Raw genomic sequence first — 27,651 nt, 5'->3', positions numbered from 1 at the left:
TGTGTTAGTATGTCATGCATGTTGCTTTCAAACCTAGTTAAGTCGACATTGACACACACACACACACATTATTATTATTATTATTAGTAGTAGTAGTAGTATTAACCGCCGTATACTTTGTATAGGCCTAGACATATCCTAACACTAATAACAACAAAATCATGCAGAAATCTTAATGTCAATCAGAAAATTTAGGTATAGGTTGTAGCAGTATTGACAGAAACTTCAAAATGGAAGAGCTAAGTTACATAAAACTGTATATTTAGCCACTTTCAATTGTGCAATTCAGTGGATTTATGCAATCCAAGTGCTATCTAGGCTTATGAGTAAAATAAATCATGATGTGCCAATACAACTTTGATTTTATATTATTGCTGACAGTTGCTTAAATCCAAATATAGATCTACATGCATCTGTTTATTTTTGCACTGTAATAAAATGCTAAAACTGACTGATTTAAATTTTTAACTGAAGATTGACTTTTGTTAAATTTGAGTGTTAAAAAACAAGATTTTTAAAATATTACAAAGAGACTTGTGCACAAGATGTTCAAGCAAATTATATGCGAATAGGTGTAAATTGTTTTTTTTTCTTAATTGATAGTACATACATGATGAGTGGTACTTAGTTCCTTAAACTGTCTAAACATTCATGATATATGAAAATTATATGGGTTGAAAGTAGTTAACAGATCACAGTAACCTGGGAATATTCAGGATGTTTCCCCAAAAGCTCTGTTTTTAACTAACTTTACAACAGATACTGAAATAAACCTGTGACTAATTATCAAGCTTGAAGATTTGGGAATAAGGAGAAGAAACAAAAGAAAACTATCTTTTCAAGGTGACATTGTTCACTGCTGTGCAGTGTCTTTAGGTTTCATTTAATAGATACCTGAGTAATATTTAGTAGCAAGATAGCATAATTGCTGCTTACAATTTGTAAATTTATGGGTATGATATAGCTATCCTTTTACCACAAACATTTCTAGTCTTTCTGATATGTAGTTTTAAAAACAATATTTTCAGTAAACTCTTCAATATTACTTTATTTCTCAGGAGCTCTTAATTATGAACTTTTGTAACTAAACCCTTGCTTTGATGCAGGGTTCAAAGGCCTCCTCATTATTCACAGAAGCCTCTATGTTCTGATCAAGCTTCTATAGCTACCCCAAATAAAGGGGTTTCATACTTTAAAAATCTCTTGTTGGGATACCTATCCATACTATCTGAGCACTTGTGCCAGGTTTGGTGTCTCTAGCTTGAATGGGAGTATGAACATAGTTACAAAAATGGCACCCCTGTAATTATTATGGTGACAAAGAGCACAAAACATGAAGCTAGATTTAATCTTGTTGATTATTATACTTTGTTACCTTCCAATAACACTTCAGCCTTGGTGCCACAAGTAAGAAAGATAGGAGGACTGTACCATATAAACAAGATCAACTGCTGGTCTACTCTGAGTCCAAATATCAAGTTTTGTGCTGTTAGCTCTGAAATTTTAGGAGTTTATAGAAAAACAAATTCACAAAGACACAATATGAATTAAAATAAGATTTTTAAGATGGCTATAATAATAATAGTAATTTTCTCTGAATTCAAGTTTTCCTATTGAACTTTGTTTTTGAGCCTATTGTAAAATGTGACATCGTATCTAAAAAACTGAAGTTGCATTTCTGGTTGATACAGTGGACCATGTGACCCTGACGTTAGATCTCAAGGTCAGTGGAAAAACCAGTCGAAGTTCTAGTACTTTATTTATAATGTTAGATGGAGTACAGATTGATATGAACTGTTATCCTGCTCGTGATTCTCCGATTCCAGCAAACAGTAGTAAGTTTTCACTTTATGTGCGTATTTTTACTCATGTTTCATTATACATTTGTTCTAGCAATTGTATAAAACATCTAAGTATACATCCTAAAAAACAACAGAAACATATCACTTAGAGAATTGAAGTAAGAAACCAATATGAATACCACATGTAAGTGAAATTATTTTCTCAGTATTGTGCAAATTTAAATATTACTTGTAGCAGACAAAAAGTAGACCTCAGATGCTATTTTCATATGCTTCTAATTAGGAATCCATAATACTGTTGAAGATTATGAGAAGTTTGCACTCCAGTGTGATTTTTTATTTGTTTAATTTTAGTTTTGCTTCAGTTTTGTCAGTCTTTGATGTTGTTCAGCTTTCTTTTTCAATCTTTTTAATGTTAAATATTAAAACTGTATCTTTTTGTGAAATAGCAGATTAAAGAACATGTAAAACATTATTAACTCTGCCTTTTACAAATTCTACACAGTTTTATGATTTTTGAATAATTGAGAAACAGTGTCATAAGCTTTACACATGTTATCTGTTTATGTGTGTTTATATTTCTTTTGCTGGCTCATTCGATTTGATAAGAAACAAAATTACTCCTGGTAGCCTTGTGTATTGTGCATAATATGTAAATGTAGGCTGTTTTTTTTTGTTAGTTAGCAACAGTTTATTCATATCAATGTCTCTAATTTAAAAAAAAAATCATGGATTAGTTCTATCTTATCTTCATAAATTATAGATAATTGGAACACTCACTGTTTGGATTTGTAATTGTATTTTTATTTCTCTACATTTGGTGTTTCATTTGGAAATATTACTGGTTTCATATTGCAAGATAACAAGTAAATTATATATTTGCATTTTAAAATAGGCCAGCAGGATTACCCAAAAGCCTTGTCTTTGGAAAAATATTAAGTGTAATTTTAATGGTGTTTAGAATGTTTTATATCACTTGTAAGCAAACAGTCTGAATATGCTTTATGCAGATATATGTATTTTGACACAATTTTTAACTTTTGTGTCACATCATAACAAATAAGTCGTTTATTTTAATTAGGGAAAAGTCTATATATTTATCCTGAAGTCCTGCATTTATGGTTTGAGATTATATGTTTTTGCAGAATGCCTTGAAATGGAACATGCTTTCATTTTCAGTGTTTATTATTCTTTAGGGCAAGTGTGAGAGAAATGCAGTTTTTGTTTTAGAAAATAGCAATATTTCAAATTGATGTAATTATTTTAATTTCAAACATTTTTATTTAAAAATTATATTATGCTCAGTACAGAAAAACAATAGGTTTATTAGTAAAATAAGTCATTCCAAAAGTGTGTTTCTTGTTTGTTTCTGTTTTACCCACCAGTGGATCAGTGGTAAACTTTAAGACTAATAATACTAACATTTTAGTTTGCTTCCTGTGATGCACATAGCCCAGGTAACCCATTGTGTATCTTTGTTCTTAAAACTAATCTAGTCCTTTTATTCTTTTAGTGAGTACTGTGATTGGTCTAGAGATGTAGTTTTGTGATATTAGGAGCTAAAACTTTTTACTTAGATATCAAAACTTCTATTCATTTATAGTTTTGTTGTTTTAAAAAAATGATTTTATGAAGCATTGTCAATTAAAACCAAGGCAAATGTAACTAAGTTAGTTGTTCAGTAGCATAAGAAAAGCATTTGTGACTGAAAAGCTATATTTGTTATACAGTCTTCAGTATAAAACAAAAAAAAAATACTATGACTATTAAAAAAGTTTATTTTAGGTTTTATGATTGTATTTGTGTAAATATATAAACATGCATGCATGTACAAACACATACATTTACAGGAGTTAAATTTTGGAAATTCAAAATTTTAACTATCTCTTACATTCTCTTTATATCTTCATTTTGACTTGTACATTATAACAGGTTCCCACACTCCATCAAGTACTCAGTCAAATGGAAGCATTACCCATAATGGCACTCGTTCATCTAGTCCTGCATATGGCAACAACCAGAGTGATTATCAACAACATCAAGAACCTCGTGTCGTTTCTCAAAGGTCTGGAAACCCCAGTCCAGTACCATTCCGAGTTACCAATGGTTCTCCAAGCAGCAGTTCAGGGAGCACATCTCCTAGCATTGTTAACCTGTCTAAACAGCTGCAAGATATGAGAATTCAGTCCTTACCAGAAAGTAGCAACTCTGGTACTGTACCTCGAGCCTTTAGCAGTACTGGTATGTAGTTTTTTTCTGAAGTACTTAATGGTTAATTGACAGTAAATTTTACCATGTGAAATGTTTGTAACTTTTTAATGTTTCAAAGGTAAAAGTACATCATTAATGACATTGTTTATTATACAGTCAATATTAACACACAAAATATTTAAATTTAGCTCAATATAAATACAGTAATGTTAATTTATTTTAGTAACAGGTAATTATACATCTCTTTGTATCCTATCCACATCATTCAAGAACTGTATACTGCATAAAAAGTCTTTACTTTTATATGTTTTAAGTAAAAGCTTAAAAGCAAGTTTCATCATTTAAAGTGTCACAGAAGTTGATTTAATTTGGTTCTTTTTTATTAATGTACAAACTGAAAGAAAACTTTTTTAACTGAGGTTTCAAACTCTCTTTGGGAAAGATACTTAATGTGTATGTTAGTTTTAAGAGGCCAAATGAGAGAAAGTTATGTTGAAAATCAGATTAACAAAAATGTGATAATTTTATATAACTTGCAAAGATTTTATTCTTAAGTCCTGGAATTTTGACAGACATTTTGGAGCACTAACTCTTTTGCTGCCAAATTATTTTTAACTACTGCTGATTGCCACATTATTTTTGCCTGTTAGTACAGAATAGGGGTGCATTACATAAGTTTATAAGTTCACTGCAAATGAACATATAAACATGACATTTTCAAAGTTTGTTTGGAATGTACATAGTTGAATAGCTTGCCCTGTTCAAACATCTGTTTCTTCCAGAGTTTTCCAATGCCACTGGGCATCCTGTTCTTAACTGGTCAATGATTTGGGTTCAGGTGGAGATGGGGACTGTGCTGGGGTGGGGGGTGGAATTCCTGAACTGCTTCCTCGGGCCCTTCCTTGAACTGCAGTCACTCTTCCCTGCAATTTTACTAACCTTCCCCTGGTAATGGAATTATGCCCCCTCAGGGTTTTAACTATGCCTATTCCCTTGGTTGTTTCCAGTTTGCTTTGTTTGCTTGGTCTAATTTTTTTACCACTGCCACCCTGAGTCCAAATCTTGCTGAATTATTTATTTATAAAACTTGAGCTACTGTAAATAATGAATGCCTGTGCAAAGCCATCTTGGAAACTTTGTTGACAAAATTCTTCCCTTTTTTGTGTCCTGGAAACAATATTAATCACATGATTAGGTTCATGAATATTTAAATAGTCCAAAATAAACACAAGGTTTGTGAATATTAAGTGAAAGCTTTGCATTTGCTCTTAGTCCTGCTATCTATTGAATGAAGAAGACATTATAGAAATTTGACTATAGTCACAAATGACACAAAGCCGTAGGATCGACTGCAGTCATATTTGGCAGCAAAATAGTTAATACTGTGGGACAATTTTTATGTTTGGTAATTTGTGTTGACTGCAGGAATTACTTAAATATGATCATTCAAAGATCTAGAGTCATTTTTGATCTTTATATACAATAATAAATCACATGTTAAAAAATTTGTGATATGGTGGTTATCTTCATTTTATATTGCAAGTTCTAGCAGATTATACAAGATCATCATTTTTGTTCTGCTACCAGGGATCATTTTTATCTATTTGTGCATTTACAGCCAGTTGTCTAATGACTGCCCCTTCAATAAAAGTTAAAATTGACCAAGTCTTGTAAATAAACTTGTGCCTTGTGTGGGATTTATTTCATTGGCTTCCTGAGGATGAGTTATATGTTGTGTCTGCGCACCATTGATAAATGCAAATGATTAGTAAAGGTATCCATTCTTCATACAGCATTAAAATCGTTTTCATTTGGCATTGACTTTACATGGTGAATATTGTAAATGCCAAACTCGAACTGTTCATCTGATTGTTTATCTATTTAAATTTGATGTCTGGTTCTACTTAAACTCTTCTACTAAATTTTATCTGAACTGGTTTAGCCAGTTCCTAACATGAACTTTTGACATTAGGGGGACACCTGGAAAATAACTTTGCATTTTAAAATAGAGGTGTGTAATTTAAAAATAGATTGTATACATGGTATAAAAGAAATATTGAACACATCACAAGTTTTGATAGTTTTTTTGTTAGACTGTGAGAATGATATCAGAAGCCATATTAAAACTAGGTAACATTCTTTTCTCCTTTTTTTATTCCTTTTGTTTGTGATAATCTGTTATTAAATTTCAATAAAAGACCACAGTGATAGTTTTACAATATCTCTGGTAATTATTCATCAAATCAATGACCTTATGACTAATAAGAGAAAAATAAGTGTAATAGAGAACTGTAAGAACCCATAATCAATTATGCTTGTAGATTTAAAGGGGAAAAAGTGACTTTACATTACTGATTCTAATTTCCTTGAGTTTTATAAGTAGAAATAATTTAAAATTGAAAGAATGAATGAATAAAAATGAATTATTTTAAAATTAGGGTTTTTGTGTAAATATTATAAAATTCCAATTTGACAGTTTAGTCTTTTGTCTTTGGAAATTGAACAGATTATATCACCTGTTTACAGGTCTACAGTTTGGAAGTAATTACATGCATATCTGTTCAGAAGTCTGTGAGATAGGAATGTTGATAAACTTGGGAATTGTACACATTTTTATTATATCTCATTCAGAATTGTGTCATCTGTGGGAGTTACGGGGTAGTTAAATTTGTTTATAATTTTATTTGTTATATTCAAACTTGTGTATTTTTATTTAACATATGATTACTCTTATATTTTATGCAATGAAATGTAAAGGTATGTTTTGCTGATCTTTTTAACTTGTGTGCAAATGTAATGAAAAACAAATAACTGACTCATGCACGAGGAACATCAAAGAAACTTCCATGGAGACATGCTGTTAATTAATAATGAACTGAACTTTGTTATTTTCAAGAAACTGATAATGTGACCAATTATATATTGTGTAATTTTACATTTCACAGCAACGCGATGTGCATGTTTGTTAACTATGTACATTTTCAACCAAGGAAATTATTGTGTTTCCATAACATTATCCACCTATATCTTCTAGATATAAGTTTTGCAGAAGTTTCACGACCTCAGCATGCTTCTGCTACAAGGTCAGGTGACACTAGTAGTAGTACACCAGCCACCAGATCTGCTACACCTAACAACGTTTTGGGTGCTAACAGTTCTTCACCATTTTCGAGTCCTGTACAGTTTCACGCTAATCCAGATATCACTGCCATTAGTACCACTCTGTCTTATGGTACAAGCAGTATTTCCCAGAGTGGACACTCATCTGGGCGATTGGTGAGGCCTTACAGTGCTGTAGTCAGTCAAGGTGTGTGTCATGGTGCTGATTCACCAAATCAAGGAGGATTGTTGGGAACCAGGCAGCCAAGACACTGTAGTGCTTTTCTAGGTCAAGGTCTTGCCTCTGGTCCATCACATACCACAGATAATACTAACCAGGGTGGATCTTCAGCTAATAAGTTACCAAGATCTTTTGGGCCAGGTGTTAGTTCTAATGAAGAAGACCCTCTTCCACCAGGGTAAGACGTGGTTTGTTAATTTAAGATTATATTTGTATTTCTGAAGAAGTTTGTGAACTGACCATTTTTTGGTTCACAGTATATTGGATTTTTATATTGATATTACAAATGTTATGAGCAGAATATATGAAATAATTCAATGATTTTTATAAGATATGTACAGAAATGTACAGATTCTGACAAATACCTATCAATATTAATCCTTTTACATTTTTACTTACCTCTGAGTATGGTTTCTTTATTTTTTTTTAAATACTTGTGATTAAAACAATTACATTATCAAAGTAATAAATTCTAATTTCTCTGGAAATGTTCAGTTATTTTATCTTAATTTATAAAAAAGTTTTATAATTTCATGAGAATTTTATTAGCAGTATTTTTTAACTTAAAGATGGGAAGTACGTCATACACCAGAGGGCCTCAAATATTATGTGGATCACAACACAAGAAGTACCACATGGGAACGACCCCAACCATTACCTTCTGGGTAAGTGATATATATTTTCATCAAGTGACAAATTATGCTATGTACTGATTGTTTTAAATTTACTGAATTCTGTATAATTTTGGTTTTTTCCAAAAAGTAATAATGATTATTTCAGTTGATATTTTTATCTTATGTAGAATTTTCAAATGTTTACTCTGATTTTTACATTCATTAAAAAAGTTATCTTCTGTGACTATCTGGAGGAAGTAATTATGAAAGTTAGACCAAAATATTATAGTCATTGTCAACTAACTGGAATGGAAATAATTGACACAGATACTTGTTGGAACCTGATTTAAAATATACAGAATAATATTGATTAATGATCCTTTTGTATGATTACCTCACTGGATTCTTTTTTATAGGATAAAGTATATTTGATGGATGAATATAAATATTATAATAATTAATCCCACTTTATTGTTCATTATACCAAACATGACATGTTATACATGGTCGTGACGAAAACAGTAATATACAATTTGCACTTTATGTAGATTGCTGATTCATTTTCTTGGTATAACACCAGACATGATGAAAATTTTCTCTTGTGCATGCACTATTAAGAAACAATACCAGATGTAGTGTACTTCAAAACCAAAGTTACAGGTTTTTGTTGTTTTTTTGAGTATCCTGTCTTGGTATTTTAATTCTTACAGTGTAAGGTGGCTGTTTTAATGTATTCATTTATCTCTGGCTGTTCCAGTGTTGTTTTTATCATTATACAATTAGATGGTTGATACATGAGAATACAGTCTGTTTCTGAAGTGTTTTAGTAATTCATACAAAATGTTGCAAATAAAAGTGAAAAACTGTCTTTGTTCGTTGCATAAATTCAGATCAAAATTAGTGTTTTTTAAATGAAATATTTTTATTTACTTGGTTCAACTAGTTATATTCATACAAAAAACTCCACTAATAAATGAAATGTCAGTGTTATGCTGTTACGTAGTTAGTATGTTTCAATAATTACTTCTGTAGCTGGGAAATAAGAAGAGACAACAGAGGAAGGGTGTACTATGTAGATCACAACACTCGGACTACCACCTGGCAACGGCCTACAGCAGAGACAGTTAGGAACTACCAGCAGTGGCAGTCTAGTCAGGCACAAGTCATGCAGCAGTGTCAACAGCGTTACCTTTTCCCTGTAAGTCTCAGTTTCTAGTTGGGCTTGTCCTGATGTTATCTAGACTAGGTACTTTATAAATTACTCGAAGGCAGTTTATAAAATACACATTAAAACATTCTGACATGTACATGTGTCTACAGACAATGAGATACATACTTAACACATGCTAGTATGACCTTTTACATGTGTAATGTTTACCAATCAAGTATTTATAGACATAGGCCTATAATTTTGTAGTGTTTCCATTAAAATTCATTGGCATATACAATTTGAGTCAAAGAAATTCAGTTTGTAAGTCTTGTGTGCATTAACCCATTTGTGATGGGTCATGGTCAAAGGCCATGTCATTGCATTTGCTGACTTGTATTCAAAATTTTATTGAACTGCTATTTTATAAATTTGTTCAATAAGTTTGCAATCAAATTGTAGATTATAATCCAAATTTCAATATTATATATGACTTAATTTTTTAATTTAAAAGTAAATATTAAAATATTAATTATATCTAAATATAATTTCAGTGAGTCACATGGTATTTTGAATGCAGCACCATTTAAAATTAGATGTTTGTGAGGGCAAAATACTAAGTCTATAGTTTTGTATAAATTAGGAACTCATCACTAATATTAACAAGCTAGAGTATAAAATAAGAACCTCATCTGAGATATATGGCATATAAACTGAATCAAAAACAATGGCTTCATTCACCTTTTCCATTTTTGGAAACGGTTTTGTATATACACTTAATTCAATGTGATGTGTGAAAAACCACTTGTCAGTTTAGAATGTCAAGAAGATCAGTTGTCTTTGGTCTCTTCTAGGTTTCATATTTTTTAAAAAACAAAATACATCTTAGTTAGTAAGCTTAATAACCTATAGTGGAATTCTATGTTATCACTATAGTTATTTGATATTTGTGTTAAACAATTACAAAACTTAATTTTTTTTGTATCCTCCACGTACAAAATTTTAAAAGGCTTAGCAACCTATGCCCAGCAGCAATCGAGTTCAAAGGTTGTAGTGAGAAGAGATAATTATTTGCTTCTTGATTTATTGTTCTTTAGTTTAAGAAAAATAAGTTTCATAATTTATTTCTAAATAGTAAGAATCTGTATACGTATCTAATGTATAATAACTGAAATGTGACTATAAATTACAAAATACTAGTTGACTAAAACAGGCAAGACAGGTCAGTTTCATATTACTGGATGAGTGACACAAGTGCATATGCACTGGGTTAGTGCAAGCTACATAATGTTAGCTAGGCATAACTAAAAGGTCATTATAAAAATAACAAATATATATATGTAGCATTATGAGACCTAAGCTACATAGATGAAACAATAGTATTTTTTGTTATAATATGTAGTCATTCTAGCATGAAGAAAGTTTAATTTATATTCATAATTTTTTGAGTTTGATAAAGTGACTGATACCATATAATTAGAATATAGAAATATAACAAAATATAAAGTCTTACTGAAAACAAATGTTTGAAATGCATTTTAAGAGGTTTTAGAGATTATGCAAATAATATTTAAGATTTTTGGGACAAAGAATAAAGAATAGTTTTTTTTAATCCTAAGATGAAATCACTTTGCACTCAGACTTGTGAAAATAGAGTTTCACTACTAACAAATCTTTATTAAAAATCTGATTTTTTGTGAACAAAATACTTGTAATCTTTACTAAAAGTCTGCTAAATTTTGTGAAGATACACATGCAGTATCAAAAGCTATAGTATGAATATTTGAAACGTGCAGAAGTGTAGATGAACTATATTATACCGAACCTGTTATGAAAGGGTTAAACACCTTTATTACTAAAAATGTTGCAGGTGACACAAAATAAGGTGTTAATAAATTTATCTTGCCATACTGATGAGAAATCTAACTTATACACATTAAAGTTAGTTGAATCTAATGAGTTATTTAGCCTAGAATTTGGTTATTGATGGGAAAGCTGTTAATAGGTGGTGAATGTGTTCTTGACCTCTTTTCTAAATAAAATTTAAAAAAGATCTGAATTTGTAAATAGCTGATAATGTAAATATATTATTATTCTATCACTTTTTCTATATGAAGTTTAAGACATGAAATTAACCCTTTCAGCGCTGAATAAACAATTTTAATGCTTGGCTTGGCACTGAATATATATTTTTGATACTTCAACTAATTATGGTATCAGTACTAAAAGCATGATATCTCGGCAATAACTCAACAAAAGTCCCTGAAATATTCAGTGATTGTACCCAATACTATATATGTTAAATTCAATACATAAGAATAACAAGAGTAAAGGAAGACACCCTGATACACAACAAAGTGCCATGTAAAGCACTAATTTATTATAAATTGTATACAATTTTGCAGCAGCCTGTCGATAGTCTTTGTGGTTGTGATATGTCTTATGGCATGGTAAAAAGCACATGGAGAGATTGCACTGTTTGCAGAAATAATTAGTCTGCTTTCTTTTCCATACAGTTATATATCTATCACTGCAAGCAGTACAATTAGGTTTGTGTTTTTTGTCCTCATATTGTCCAGTACTATGTCTTTCCACCAAGCGCTGACCTTTATCAGTACATGGTCTTCCTTTTCGTTTGGCTTTGCTGACATATCCCTCCAGCAAATATTGAATAATCTGTTCTCTGAGTAGTCTTGGAGATACCGAGTTTTCACTGTTGCTCTTGCAGTCTGCACAATATATTATATATCCGTTAACAAGAACTAGCCTTGCTCAGTCAGTTTATACAATAAGTTATATGACCCTAACTACACCATGTGCTTACCTAAAGCAGGGACAGATTCCAGGCCACGAATGTCTTCATTATCACTCTTGTCCATTACAAGTAAGCTTTCGTTATCATCTGGCTCAAACTTTGTCACTCTCTTCATCGTTACAAATAATATCAATTACTTCTTTAGTGGTATAAGCTTTTCCTTTCGGCATTGTAACAACCTCGCAAGTATCAACAGAATATGCAAGGAATGCATCTTCCAAAACAATGAACAGTATGATTTACACAGGCTAGAAAAGAAAGAAATCACGTGACCTCCAGTTTAGATACGAGCTGGGAATCCCAAGTAAACAATGAGTACACATGGTTCTAGCCTTAAGTGGGTCTTACAGGCCTATGTGATTATGATAATTAGCCACAAGGGTATGTTGTTTACATCTTGTCGATGAAGATCGCCTGCGCTGCTGAGCCTTCAAGTCGACTGTGGCCACCAACCGCGCCGAAAGGGTTAAGGTGGTTGTCTAATATGAGTACAGATAGCTTAGGACTTCTAACCTGTCTCGGTAGCTCAACAGTAAACAGGAATTTAACTTCTTTTATTTTTGTATTGAAATATTTATTGAATATTGGTGTTCTTTTTTTTAATGTGTATGTATCACTTGTTTTGTTTTACTTTTAATAAAATTTCATCGGTTTGAGCAAAAAATATATAAATGCTATTAAAAAGATCCTTTTTTCATTTTCCATAAATTAGAACTCTTAGAAATCATTATTTTCTATTAATATTTTTTATTTTTATCTATAAATGAATAACATAAATGTATTTTTGTGGTAATGTTTTTTTAAAGTGTTTCATTTGTGGCATCTCAACTTAATCTGTTACTGATGGGTTCTACATAACACTGTCAACTTGTTAAACAAATTTTTCTGAAACATTTTGGCATTAAATTGTTTGTGGCTCCATGATTTTGTTGGCTAATGCATTGTATATCTGTGTCTGTTAAACTACAAGTTTCATAAAGGAACAGTGAACAGGAATATCATAAACAATGAATTTACTTTTACTAAATACTGTTGATGTTTTTGTATCTTATTTAGTAAATTATTAATAATTTTACAATTAATTTTAATAAATTTTGATGTTTTATATGTATTTTTTATTTAGTAAATTAGACATTTCACTTAAGAAACAAGGTTAACATTAAACTGTTGAGTGGAAGTGAAAGTATAAAAACAAGTCCATAAATTTGGAGATTAAATGGTTAAGATACAAACAAATATTATGATGCTTTTTAGACTCCTACACAGACTGAAGACCATGATCCACTGGGACCACTCCCAGAAGGATGGGGTATGTTTTTAGTACACTTGTATTTTGTTGGACTTTTAAACCAAGTAGTGAAAAATAGAAACTTCTGTGTATTTACATGTATTCTGTGCTGTTTGATACATTTTGAAATTTATCTTTACAATGACAAATTTAGAAAACATTTTAATAATGTCTGGACATGAACTAATATATAAAAGCACACTGTTGTCACCCATCACTTTGAAGTATTTCTGTTTAAGCTTTGCTTTTCAGATAGATGTCTGAAAAAACTTTAATATTGATTAGTAAGAGGTCAAGGAGCAGTTTGAGAAGATGGCATCTACATTGGAAGTTTCCAAACTGTACTAACCCATCTCATTAGTCAAGTACTTTTTGTTTAGAAACATTTTAAAACCATTATATATAAATATATAAAGATAAAATTATCTTTCTGTTTTTGTTGACACACCACAATACTTCTTTTAACCCAACCAATGAGTCATAACGCACACTTTGAGAGGTGCTGATGATCATTTTAATGTGCACTAATCTTGTTTTAAATGTGTATTTTAACCTTTAGTGGTTAAGTTTAATTGACACCTTTAACTTTTTTTAGATTATAAAGAAAAATATGATTTATTATGTATTTTAAACTATTTAATTTTATTTGGTACAATAATACTTTCAGAAAACTCATTACTGATCACTTATTTGTCCAGCAGTAAAATTCATACAAATACTTTCTAAAATATTGCTTGCTTCTTGTACTTCTTTTTCCTGCATCTGACGATGATGTTAGATGTCGGATTGAGAAAAAGCTGGTCTACTAGTACTTGTTTATCAGTTCAGGTGCTGTTATTGTATGTTACTTCTAAAACATTGTTTTAATTTTAGTGTTGTATGAAATAAGTGAAGTTAAAAATTTATTATTTTTTTTTTATCAGTCATTTAAATGACTAAGAATAGTAAAAGATTGTCAGTGCTAAGGTATAAATAATCAGTGTATTATAGAAACTTGTCAAGTGAAGCCTATTAAGAGAGATGGGAAAGAAAGATATGAAGCTGTTTACCTTACATGGGTTTAGTTACACATGTTAATCATTAGCTTATTGTAGAAAAGAATAAACCACAGGTTTTTAACGTGTACTTTCAAGGGGTAATGGTAACTATCATAAAGTTTAGGCATAATTAAAACTTGTATGAGTATTGGTGAAGAATCTTTATGAAAAGGGCTGTGAATATAAAATCTGTGGAGGAATTTTTTTCTAATGTGTAAATAAAGAATTTAAATGAAAAAAAATGCAACTATTAAAAAAGTCACAGTAAATCCAGACTTTAGTTCACCATTTGCATTTTTATCTGTTGATTATGAAGATATGTTTACCTCTTTTTTGGGTGAGAGGAAATTCAGTAGCCTTCCCTGCTAGTACAGTAGTAAGTCTACAGATTTACAATGCTACAATCAGGGGTTCAGTTCCCTTTGGTGTGCTTAGCAGATAGCCCGATGTGGCTTTGCTATAAGAAAACACACACATATTTAATAAAATACAGAAATTCTTTTGCATAGTTTGAGGCTGTTGAAAGTTTTGCTATAGGTCAACTAGATATTTTTAAATAAGGGAGTAGTGTGTTGCTGTGATATAAGAATCAACTTGACATTTTTAAACAGGGCTACAATATGTTGCCATAATGTAATATTGATATTTTTAAGACCCCTGGTCATGAAAAACTGACCCAAGTTTAGGAAAAATTCAGTAAAAAAAAAAAAAGTTGGAAGTGCAAGACTATGTAAAGATAATCCAATAATACAGTCTAAAAAAGCTTCTTCTGATTCAAAAAATATACTCATAAGTGAAATCTGTAAAATACCTTTCCAGGACTATAAACAAAAATAAAGTTGACTGGTTCTCCTGTGGTGTTTGTAGGTGCTACTTACCTTTGGATTCACGCTTGAATAAAGTGAATCATATTAATTGGAAGCAAAGAAATTATGCTGAAAGTGGAGGAAAAAGAGTGAAAAGGACAAGTGCCCTGATAGGTCAAAAGTGAATTAGATTACAAGAAAGCAAGTTGAGTGATATTGATTCAGAAGAAGATGGAAATGCTGAAGACTAAGTCAATTACTGCTACATACAACTATATCAATTTTCATACTACATGGATTTCAAATATTAAAAACAATGGTAGAGTTAAGTAGTTTATTTCTGTGAATCAGCACCTTCTGGGATATATTTGAAAATTTGGCACAACACCTAGAGTGATTGGTTTTTCATGGCCAGGTTCTTAAACTGGGCTACAGCAAGTTATGTAATAATTTACTTGATATTTTTAAAATGGGCTGCAGCATGTTACTATAATGTGATAATTAGCTTTCATGGTACATCAACAATTGTTTTTTTCTTTTAATAAATTACCAATATTTTCTCTTTGTTTTTGTCTATAATATCCGAGTACACAAAAATGTGGTTATAGTTTGTTTTTATCCTATTTAAGTTTTTGTAGAAAATTTTATAATAACCATATGTATGAACATACAATAAAAAAAGTAGTGCAGTTGTCATAAGTGAGAAGCCTTGTCAAGACAGATTTGTGACTAGCACTATAATCAGATAAGCAAAACTATACTTGAGGAATGACTTATTCCTGAACAAACCCAAGCCTGTAACTTGGCTTTATGTTCATCATTTGAAGTGGATCAGTGTGGAAACAAATTGGGAACAACTGGAGCAGTGTTTGGAACAAATTTTATTGGTTAGGTTATGAGAGAGTGCTTAGCTTTTCTGACTTCTAAACCATGAGATAGCAAAATGTATTATTTTTATGCATTTGTATTAATTATAACATATACAATTTAGAGTTTTATTACAGAATTTCTTTCATTGTTTTGTTTTTACTAACTACAGTTGTTGATATGAGGCCAGCTAATAGTTGCAGATAGCAATGTCTGTTACATTCTGATTTTGTGATTTACAGAAAAACAAATGGATCGTAATGGAAGGGTGTACTTTGTAAACCACAAAAATAAAACAACCCAGTGGGAAGACCCCAGAACTCTAGGGTTAGTAAAAATTTATTTTTTTCATGCTTTGAAAATAAGGAAAAATTTGTAATTTGTTTTTTTCAGTGTGTTCCTAGACTCGTAACCTTTAAGATTTTGTGAATTTGAAGTCTGTTACAAATAGAGTAGGGTTATTAGTTGAAGTTACTTGTCAATTAATCATTGGACTTGATTACATTCAACTAATTGATCATTCTTACACTAGACTTGGGTAGTTTGAATGACCAGAAAGAATGATATTTGGAAACATTAATTTTAACTGTTTCACATGTCAGTGACTTTACGATTAATCTGAGTTACTTTTAATTAATAAGAGATCAGTAATAGCAATATTTTGATTACCTGGTTAATTAATTACAATTAGTTGATTATATTTGTGACATTTATATATTTAATTGTAATTTTGATTTGTTGTTTTATGTGAGATTGATATAATTGATACTTTTATGTAATCAATCTCATTAATATCCCATTTATAATAAAGTTTTGTATACTTTAACTTATTCAGAAACTGGAAGCTCTCACTTTTATTATGCATTTCCACTCATCTTTACTGCTTTAGTGTTAGCTTATTCTTAACACTAAAAAGCTCATCAGAACTGCTTAACTCTTTAGGCTCATATTCTTTATTATTATATTCAGCTTTATACACTTGTCTAATTAAATCAAGTATACCTCTAAAGTCATTTGAAATAGCCCAAGACACACATGGAAACAATTGCTTAGCACAACATGAATATTCAAATTATGCAAATAATTCAACCTAATTTGCATATCTGATGCCATACTTCCAATACAGACATCATATTTGAATGTTTGTAGTTTTTGTTTTGTTTTTTCTGGTTTGACATAATTACGTAATTTTATAAAAAAAAAAAAAAAACGTTAAGAGCTTCAATGTCCTTTTGTTTGGTTGTATTTGTTGTTTAGAACCCCACTACATAGGCAAGTTATGTTATCTTAGGCCAGTGTTTGTAGTTTTAAACAACTACACAAGTTTTATTTTCCTCATGAAATCAGGATCATCACCTTTCGTGAGAAGTAAGACAGCAGGATTCAAAGCAGTTCACTTTCACAGCACCACCCAGTTCTTTAGCTAAGGACTCACTTATGTAATAACTATCTACATACAGTTCATGCCCTTTGCTAATGTATGAAGTCATCATATTCCAAGCAAGCTTATGGATGACTGATACATCATCAACATCCTTATTTGCAAAACTTTAAGTTTTACCTGAACCAAATGGCCATTCAAGAACATATCTACTTTTTGAATTGGATGATACAAAAACTTTGAAAACCTATTTATCTGTCTCTTTAGGGTTTTACTGTTTTATTGCATTTGTCATTTCATCCAATGGCAATTCCTTTTTTTGAACCAAATAGTGACATGAATTTGGTAATTATGTTAATCACTGGATGCACATTTGAGCACCTGTGGTAACTTGATCATTATTGTTTGTAAAATGCAGGAAGCTCAGTATTAATTCAAACCTATTCCTGGTAAGAATATAGCAGAAACCAGGAGTGCCAGTCAAATCGTGTCCCTTTAGTCCTCTGTCTTGGGTTTACTGACCAAACCCATTGCAAGGTGCAAAGCACAGATAGTTTTCATCTCTTGATGGTTCATGGTTACCTATTTAAACAATAATAAATGTGTTTTCAGATCTTCCTTTGTAGAAACTGATCAGCATAACAGTTTATTTCTGTGAAAATGTGAGAAAATACATCATTATCCAGCAAGAATTACAAAACATTAAGGTCTGCATAACTTAAATTCTGGTTGCCCCTGTACTCTGTATTTCTACCATCAAAGCTGAAAATCCAAAATTGAAAATTTACATGACCCATCACCAACCTCCACCTGTTATTATTTGCTGCACCAGTTCCATGCCTATCTTGGTTCCTACAAATAAGTCAGTCATGCCTTATGAGGTTGTGCATGTATAGTTGTACACCCACCTGTACTAACAATGGCAATGTGTACATTGTTATAACATCATGCACCATGTCAAGACGTCTTTTGAAATTTGGTCCTTTTAGAACTGTAAACCTCATAATTAATTGCTCCAATGAGCCCTGTTTGGCATTTCTACTATAACTATCTACATCAGTACCAGTTTTATTGTGCTTGAAATTATCAGATAATTCAGGTTCAGAGCCAGAATTATCATCAGTATTCACAGGTTCAGTTGTCTCCAAGTTTGAAAGCACTGAAGTGACTTGATGTAGTTTTGGCTCTGCTTTCTTACAAAAACCACACAATTTTCAACTGCAAATATTGCCAGTTTTTCTTTAATAGTAACATATACCATGTTGGATACTAATTGGCAGCTGAGATCACCATCTGTTCAGGTTAGGTTTTCTCTGTTGATTTTTGTGCTTGGTTTACAGTTCATTTTACATATATCTGTTTGTTCATTTATGATGTTTCAACCTGGAATATGAAATATTTTTACAAGTATGCACCTTGCCCTGCTCTTACTTATTGTACCACACATTTTTATGATATAGTATTTATATAATATATTACAGATAAGTTTTAATTTATTTAGCAGTGTGACTGTTTCTTCCTTTGTTCCAGCATCAGCAAAATATATGCACTTGTCCACTTATCATGTAGCATGCTTTTGATACGCCTGGTTATTTAAATGTTGATAAAGGTTTTATCTTCAGGCGGGAAGATCCACTCCCTCCAGGATGGGAAGTTAAGTATACAAATGATGGAAAGAAATACTTTATTGACCACAACACCCGTACCACTACTTTCCAAGATCCTAGGATGTCATTTAACTCGAGAGAGTAAGTAAAATGTGTTGTAGAAAGTTATTCAGATTATCTCTTGGAACTCCATAGTGGTAATAGTGTTTATTGTAAAACGTTTAGACCAAAGAATAAGATAAACTGTTGATAGTCCTTAATACATTTGTGTTAATAAATCTATTTTATATATTAATATTGATTGTTGGTAAGCTGTACAAGTACATGCAAAGTTTCCCAAATTGTATATACTTTTGTAGTCTTCTAAGACTTTTACAGTTTTTTTCTCCTGTTCTGAAGAAATATTTCTCATTTATTTTTTGTTTAATCTTTGGTTTTTTCTTTTAAAATTTAATTTGTTTGTCAAGATCATAAAATCATATGATGAGGAAGTTCTGTGGGTGTTAGGATATATAATTGTCACTTTTTCAAAGTGTGTGTATGTTTGTTATCTTAGAAACTGATAATTACAGAAAGTAATTTAAATTTAACTTTTGTTGGTAAGAACTAATTTTGTTCTAAATATTCTGAGTTTCTCCCTTTCTGTGGTTTCATGTGGATGTATCTTTTTTTATTATTTCTTTTCAGAGGAATTTCGGGTGGACCGGTAGCCTATGAGAGGAACTTTAAGTGGAAACTTACACAGTTTCGTTACTTGTGTCATGTTAGTAGTTGTAATATAATGTTCTCATTTTGCAGTAATAATAGCATGCAAACATTATGCAGGATTTATAAGATAAAATATCTAATTGAAAATGTGATGATGTAATTCTTGTACTTATCAGTGCGGATCAGTTGTGGGATGCACATTATAGTTGGTTCCTGAACTTGAATATTTCAGTTCTGTCTAAAATTCTAACCTGTGAAACTTTATTGTCAGTTGTTATGTAATCTTAAATAAAGGTACTTTACAGTTGGTAGTAAAACCCATGATCTACTGAAAACTGCTAATTCACAAAGTGTGTCTCATTGAGCATGGTGTTGGAGGGTAAGGAAGTATTTAAAATGCAAACTGGAGAATTGGCAAAGTGCAAGTTATTTTTGCATTCCCCACTAATAACCTTTTAATCTTCAAGTGCTGCAAATTTTAATAATTAACACACTGTGGTTGCTTTGCTTAACTGCATAATTTCAGCCTCAAACATATGGTATAAGAGGTTGTGAAGGTGGATAGGAACATTTACATCTATCACTTTTTTAATTTGTACAAAAGTTTTATTCTGGTTCTTTGGTTAGGTTAAAAAATTGACATTTTTTCTCTTTATTTCTTAAGTGTTACTCATACATATATATTCCATTTTGTGTGTGTGTAATTTTCTGAGGACCTTGATAGCTAACATTTGATTTCTTGAGCATTTTTCTGTTCGTGTTGTTTGCATCTTGTATCTGTGGAAACTAAGTGCTTTAACCCTAATCTGGGCCAGTGAGCACATTTTAGGTGCTAAATATCTGTATGTAACATTTCAAAATTTGAGTAAATAACCATAACAATCATTTTTAACTCAGAAATACCTTAGATTTGATATTTTACCTTTTTTATTGTAATTCATAAGAGTAACAAATACTTTTCTGCATGACTTGAAAGGTTCTCAGTTTAAAAACATTTACACTTGTTTTTGACTTTTTATGCCCATTTCAAAACATAGATTTTTACTTGCTAAGAGATTATCATTCTTTCAGTTGATATAATTGCTCTTGCATCCTGTTTCTTCTCTATCAATGGCTGTGTTACTGCAGCCTTACTATCATCTTTTTATGATCTTGCAACATGTGATCTGAAAAACTACTAATGTAGTTCAGGTGTGAAGATAGGCATGGAGAAAGTTTAAATACCATTGGGTAGAGTAGGTTGTAAATTATTTATATCAATGTAACTAATTCTGCTTATTTAATGTTACCAGAATCTAATAGTCAGTGTTTGTTACTTGCTCTGATGATTATGTAAAGCTTAACAATAAATGAATCATTCAAAAGCTTTTATTACTTTTTGATGAAAATCTTGAAGGTAGGTAAGAATTTTTATAAATTGTTAAAGAGAAAAAAAAATTGTATTAAATTCATAAGTATAATATATCTTAATGCTGAATGTTTACAAACATTCATTTTGTAACATGAGAAATATTTTCAGGGAAGAAAATAATTTATGGAGAAGTGCCTGATAAACAAATGCTTTAACCAGCTATATTTCCATTTTTTAAATGCCCTAAGTTTGAGATTCCACCTGTCTGTCTGTGTAAAATGGAAATTTGCAGGATACTTAAATTTTACCATTCAGAGTCAAAGCTTAGTATCTGTTTGTTATCACTTTGTTGATGTTTGCAGTATTCTTAAACCAGTTATTTTCAAGTGACACACTATTTTTGAAAAAATTAAAATAGACTTAAGTGGGATTTGAACAAATGACTACAGCATTTCAAGTTAGCAGCAGTTTTAGCATATAGTTTGAAAATACTAAAACACTGGTTATCTCTCTCAGCTGGTTTGCCAAATTTTAGGTAAATAGCTTGCTTTCAGTGATTTATTTACTGTATGAAAAAAATAGACTAACTATGTATCACACTTTTATCTTGCCTATATAAAAGTATATTTCATTAGTTTCATAATCTTTACATCTTTCAATCAATATTTTTTCTTGCTACTTTTATATCTGTTTGATTAACAGCCCTTTATTTCAACTTTTGTATTAAATTGGCTATATAAATGTGATTTAGCATGATGACAACATAGTGTTCATTTATTCATGAGTTAGGCTTAAGATACAAATGTTAAGCTTTCAAAACCTACTTTTCTCTCTACTTTCAGTGCAATGCTGTACCTAGTCATATTAAAATTGTTGTGTCACGAAGTAACATTTTTGAGGAGTCTTATGCCCAGGTAAGTGCAAGTAACAAAAAACATTATATAAATGAATAAAATAAGCATTATTGACTGAGTTAAATTTTATTAAAACCTTAGACCTGATGATAATTATGAACTTTGTTGTTTTATTTATTTTTGCTTAATTGAGTAAATATGCCCACATAGTTTTCCATCACTATCCTAGTATTTGTATACACCATCTAATAATCTTCATGACATTAAAATGTATAAGGTATAACTGTAGCTAAAGAGAATTTGATACTTGGCAATGCATGGACCAGTTAATCCTTGTGCTTTGCAATGCTCCTTTCACCATTTGGAAAATGTAGAAGTGTATTAATTTAAGATTGTAGGTGTAGACACTATAGTCTTTTGCATTTTCAAGATGTTGTACTGGGAACTTTTAACTGTGTGTAAAGAGTAAAACCGTTAATCTAAACACACAGACACACATGATTTATCTTTACCTTCCCTCTTAACAACTGATGCAGCTTACTGGACCTTGTGGCAATGCATCTTAATGGGTACATTACATTATATTCTTTTAGCCATATTTCTTTTAGATACTGCATATATGGTCATATCTTCCTTTTATGAAGTCTTAAAAATGTTTTATAGCAAGGGAATGTTTAATTGGCATGAATGTTTTTGGCTGTAACTAAGTGTAATTGATGTAAGTGTTAAGTTATACTTGTCTATTGATGGTATTTTTATCCAGCTTCATTATGCCATTCAGTTTGTTACTTTTTAGTCATATTTTATACATTGTTCTTACCACAGATATACTTCAATGTTGCTAAAGCTGCATAAGATAGTTAAATGGGAACGATTTATTTTCGTTATTTTTGATAATCTCTCTATGGCCCTCCATTTGGTTGTGATTAAATAACTATTCAATAGTTGTTGTCAAGTGATAACAGAAAAACAAATACTAAGGTAAAGACAGAAAAATTCTGTTTATAACTGTTATTTATGGTTAAATCAACACTGTTTCATCAACTTTGTTGATTTAACCATAAATAAATAAACAGAGCTCATGAAACAGTGTTTTCTATGTTAAAAATTTGTCTCTCAACTTTATGTAAGTAAACACTGTTTTACTTTAGGTTGTACAGTGTGTGTGTAAAGTTACAACTATGATAAATAGAAAAAATATTCAAGAGAAATTGTTCAAAGGTACAGTGTTTATTGAATCAGTTATGCGAATGTTGTTTTTGAGATATTTCTGAAAGGTACAGTGTTTATTGAATCAGTTGTGCAAATGTTGTTTTTGAGATATTTCTGAAAGGTACAGTGTTTATTGAATCAGTTGTGCGAATGTTGTTTTTGAGATATTTCTGAAAGGTACAGTGTTTATTGAATCAGTTGTGCGAATGTTGTTTTTGAGATATTTCTGAAAGGTACAGTGTTTATTGAATCAGTTGTGCGAATGTTGTTTTTGAGATATTTCTGAAAGGTACAGTGTTTATTGAATCAGTTGTGCGAATGTTGTTTTTGAGATATTTCTGAAAGGTACAGTGTTTATTGAATCAGTTGTGCGAATGTTGTTTTTGAGATATTTCTAAAAGGTACAGTGTTTATTGAATCAGTTGTGCAAATGTTGTTTCTGAGATATTTCTGAAAGGTACAGTGTTTATTGAATCAGTTGTGCGAATGTTGTTTTTGAGATATTTCTGAAAGGTACAGTGTTTATTGAATCAGTTGTGCGAATGTTGTTTGTGAGATATTTCTGAAAGGTACAGTGTTTATTGAATCAGTTGTGCAAATGTTGTTTTTGAGATATTTCTGAAAGGTACAGTGTTTATTGAATCAGTTGTGCAAATGTTGTTTTTGAGATATTTCTGAAAGGTACAGTGTTTATTGAATCAGTTGTGCAAATGTTGTTTTTGAGATATTTCTGAAAGGTACAGTGTTTATTGAATCAGTTGTGCAAATGTTGTTTTTGAGATATTTCTGAAAGGTACAGTGTTTATTGAATCAGTTGTGCGAATGTTGTTTTTGAGATATTTCTGAAAGGTACAGTGTTTATTGAATCAGTTGTGCGAATGTTGTTTTTGAGATATTTCTGAAAGGTACAGTGTTTATTGAATCAGTTGTGCGAATGTTGTTTTTGAGATATTTCTGAAAGGTACAGTGTTTATTGAATCAGTTGTGCGAATGTTGTTTTGAGATATCTCTGAAAGGTACAGTGTTTATTGAATCAGTTGTGCGAATGTTGTTTTTGAGATATTTCTGAAAGGTACAGTGTTTATTGAATCAGTTGTGCGAATGTTGTTTCTGAGATATTTCTGAAAGGTTCAGTGTTTATTGAATCAGTTGTGCGAATGTTGTTTCTGAGATATTTCTGAAAGGTACAGTGTTTATTGAATCAGTTGTGCGAATGTTGTTTTTGAGATATTTCTGTTGTAATCAGGTAATGAAAGTTCCTCCACATGAGCTTCGGCGACGTCTTTTTATCACCTTCAGGGGAGAAGAAGGATTAGACTACGGAGGTGTAGCAAGGTAGGAATAGAAACTCTAAGTGTGATATATAGATCTTATAACATCATTTCATCATATTGTATTTTAACGTCTTCTCTGAAGTAGCTTCATTCTCTTTCAGACGTAACTAAGTATTGTGCTAGGAATGGTATTTATTGGAGTATATGTTATTAGTTGCTACACTAGTTGTTCCTAAGAATGTTTGTCCTCAGATATTATGCAAATATGTTTTGTAGAAATATCTATATTTAAAGTGTGTTGATTATGATACTTTCTTGTAAGTAACAGAACTTAATTAGTTCTTCTTACTAGCCAGTTTTTGTAATTTCTTTTAGCATTGATTCTTATTCATTACCTGTACTGTCTGTAATTTTAAAATTGTTGTCATGTTGATGTACTGTTGAATTGTTCCTATCTTCAATTAGATTTCAGACTCATTTTAACTCATTTAAAACTGTACCATTTCTGTTAAGTCAAGTATAAAATTTCCTTTCTTAAACACTTCATTTTAGTATATCATTACTCCTAGAGAGTTGGTGAGATTATGCTGCATTTACTACAAAAATATTCACTCCCATTAAGGACTATAATAACATCATAGCTCAGATGTGGTAGAGTGTAAAACATCAGTGGATATTGTAAACGTCATTGGCATTGCATGTAATAGATGCATGTTTGTGATAAAATTTTAACATGTTAAAGAATGGAAAGTGGTTGTTGTTTTTTTTACTCTGTTTGGGCTCCAGTGCAGTCTTTGGTGTCAAGTTCACACTTGCATATCAACTTCCACAGTTTAAGTGAAAATAGTAATTCTAACTATTTCAACAATATTTTTCCTTAACTGTATGAAAATTTATATTTTTTTAACTTTGCAAAATGTTTTTGGTATAATTTACAGAGAAAAATGCAAAAAATTTGAATTTGAATTCCCTGTAAACAGTGATGTTAAAATATTTTTGTCAGTTCCAAAAGTATTAAAGTGGCCATGGCCTGTCATCTTTTACCACTAGACTTATTAATATTTCATGTTTTGCATCACTCACTTTTTCTTGGTGTTGTTAATTTCATCAGCTCTTATGTTGAGAGACTTTTATGATGTCACAGTAAGGTTGTTGGACAGTAACTGATAAATCTCATCCTTCAAATCAGATAGAACTGACAGCAAAGAATTAGTTGGTATAAAATATTCTTATTTACAAACATTAGTATTAAAGAAAGGGGGGTAAGCAGTTGTTTAAAGTTCCTGTGAAAATGTCCACTAGATGTTCTGTTATTGGAGAACAAAGAATTCTAATACAAAGTTAAGAACAAGCCACAAATCTGGGAGTTTTGTCTATAGTTTATTTTGACAATTTGTTTCATTATTATAATTTATTCATGTTATATATCTACTTTAAAGAAGATAAATGTAGTTTTTAGAAGATGTTAGGTAAAGATATTTAGGGTTAGTAAGGTTGGTAAACTAACAGTTGTGCCATGACAGACTATTCAGAAGGTTGGTAAACTAACAGTTGTGCCATGACAGACTATTCAGAAGGTTGGTAAACTAACAGTTGTGCCATGACAGACTATTCAGAAGGTTGGTAAACTAACAGTTGTGGCATGACAGACTATTCAGAAGGTTGGTAAACTAACAGTTGTGGCATGACAGACTATTCAGAAGGTTGGTAAACTAACAGTTGTGCCATGACAGACTATTCAGAAGGTTGGCAAACTAACAGTTGTGCCATGACAGACTATTCAGAAGGTTGGCAAACTAACAGTTGTGCCATGACAGACTATTCAGAAGGTTGGCAAACTAACAGTTGTGCCATGACAGACTATTCAGAAGGTTGGCAAACTAACAGTTGTGCCATGACAGACTATTCAGAAGGTTGGCAAACTAACAGTTGTGCCATGACAGACTATTCAGAAGGTTGGCAAACTAACAGTTGTGCCATGACAGACTATTCAGAAGGTTGGCAAACTAACAGTTGTGCCATGACAGACCATTCAGTAGGTTGGCAAACTAACAGTTGTGCCATGACAGACTATTCAGAAGGTTGGTAAATTAACACTTGTGCCATAACAGACTATTCAGAAGGTTGGTAAACTAACAGTTGTGCCATGACAGACTATTCAGAAGGTTGGTAAATTAACACTTGTGCCATGACAGACTATTCAGATGTCAGAAAAGCTATTTTATTTGTGTATTCTTAAAATGAGTGTTACCTTAGTTAGTGAAAACAAAATTATGACAGAGAAATTGAGCTTGACCAAAATTATTGCCTGTATTATTGTAGACCTAGGATACAAGTGCAACCTGTGTTTTTTCTGATCACATGTTCACTGTTCACCATTACTGTTTCCAGTTTTGCACTTTCCTAACTGCTGGCCTGGAATGGCCAGGTGGTTGGGGCACTCAACATGTGATCTGAGGTCCATGGGTTTGATTTCCGATCTCATCAAACATGCTTACCCTTTCAACGGTGGGGGTGTATGTACAACAAATCCCACAGTTCATTGGTAAATGAATAGCCTAAGAATTGGCAGTGGGTAGTGATGACCAGCTGCTTTCCTGCTCATCTTCCACTAATAAATTAGGGACAGCTAGTATAGAGAGCTCTCTTGTAGCTTTGATCAAAATTCAGGACAAACCAGTCCTAGCTGCTTCTCTGGATAGATGAATAAAAAAAATATAATTAACTGATAAATAAAATAAGTCAGAACTTGTTAAAAGATAGAGTGGAACTTTCTGATCAGTAGTATTATTAACTGTCCCATTTTTATTTATTTCATATTTTGTTAATAGTAACTGTCACTGTGTGTAAGCTTGCATGTACAAATGAAAAAATTATTATGCTCCCACCAGGATAAAAGTCACAACAGTTAGTTTTATTGAAAAATAGCTGTTAGATTACATTTCGTGACTTAAGGAACACAATAAGAGAACTAGGAGCTCTGGGAGTTTAAAAAAAAAAAAGGCATTAGCAATAAAATTTCCAAATATTCAGAAACTAAAATGCTATATAAATATGAAATGAAGTTATATTTATTTTTTCAAGCAAAACTGTATTATGTGAAGAGTGTACCAAATGTCATGCAATGTTTGGTTGTTTTTGTTTTTTGAATTTTTGTACAAAGGTACACCAGAGCAATCTTTGCTAACCTTCCCTAATTTAGCAGTGCAAAACTAGATGGAAAGCAACTAGGCATCACCACCAACTGACAACTCTAGGGCTACTCCTTTACCAATGAATAGTGAGATTGACTGTCACATTACAATGCTCATATGGCTGGAAGAGTAAGCATGTTTGG

General features: G+C 31.3%; 1 protein-coding gene across 5 annotated transcripts in view; it reads left to right on the top strand.

Moving 5' to 3' along the window:
• Positions 1-27,651, top strand: part of LOC143250833 (NEDD4-like E3 ubiquitin-protein ligase WWP2) — a 68,365-nt gene that overhangs the window by 27,386 nt on the left and 13,328 nt on the right. For all 5 annotated transcript variants that reach the window (XM_076501904.1, XM_076501905.1, XM_076501907.1 and 2 more), the window contains 11 exons: positions 1,692-1,835; positions 3,735-4,043; positions 7,048-7,531; positions 7,923-8,018; positions 9,000-9,165; positions 13,184-13,238; positions 16,170-16,254; positions 18,931-19,056; positions 19,603-19,678; positions 21,817-21,888; positions 24,287-24,375. In XM_076501904.1, the coding sequence (XP_076358019.1) occupies positions 1,692-1,835; positions 3,735-4,043; positions 7,048-7,531; positions 7,923-8,018; positions 9,000-9,165; positions 13,184-13,238; positions 16,170-16,254; positions 18,931-19,056; positions 19,603-19,678; positions 21,817-21,888; positions 24,287-24,375 (1,702 nt within the window). The remainder of the gene's footprint in view (positions 1-1,691; positions 1,836-3,734; positions 4,044-7,047; positions 7,532-7,922; positions 8,019-8,999; positions 9,166-13,183; positions 13,239-16,169; positions 16,255-18,930; positions 19,057-19,602; positions 19,679-21,816; positions 21,889-24,286; positions 24,376-27,651) is intronic.

The sequence above is a fragment of the Tachypleus tridentatus genome, chromosome 5 (genome assembly GCF_004210375.1).
Source record: "Tachypleus tridentatus isolate NWPU-2018 chromosome 5, ASM421037v1, whole genome shotgun sequence".
Lineage (NCBI taxonomy): Eukaryota > Metazoa > Arthropoda > Merostomata > Xiphosura > Limulidae > Tachypleus > Tachypleus tridentatus.
This window is presented reverse-complemented; position numbering and strand designations above follow the sequence as displayed.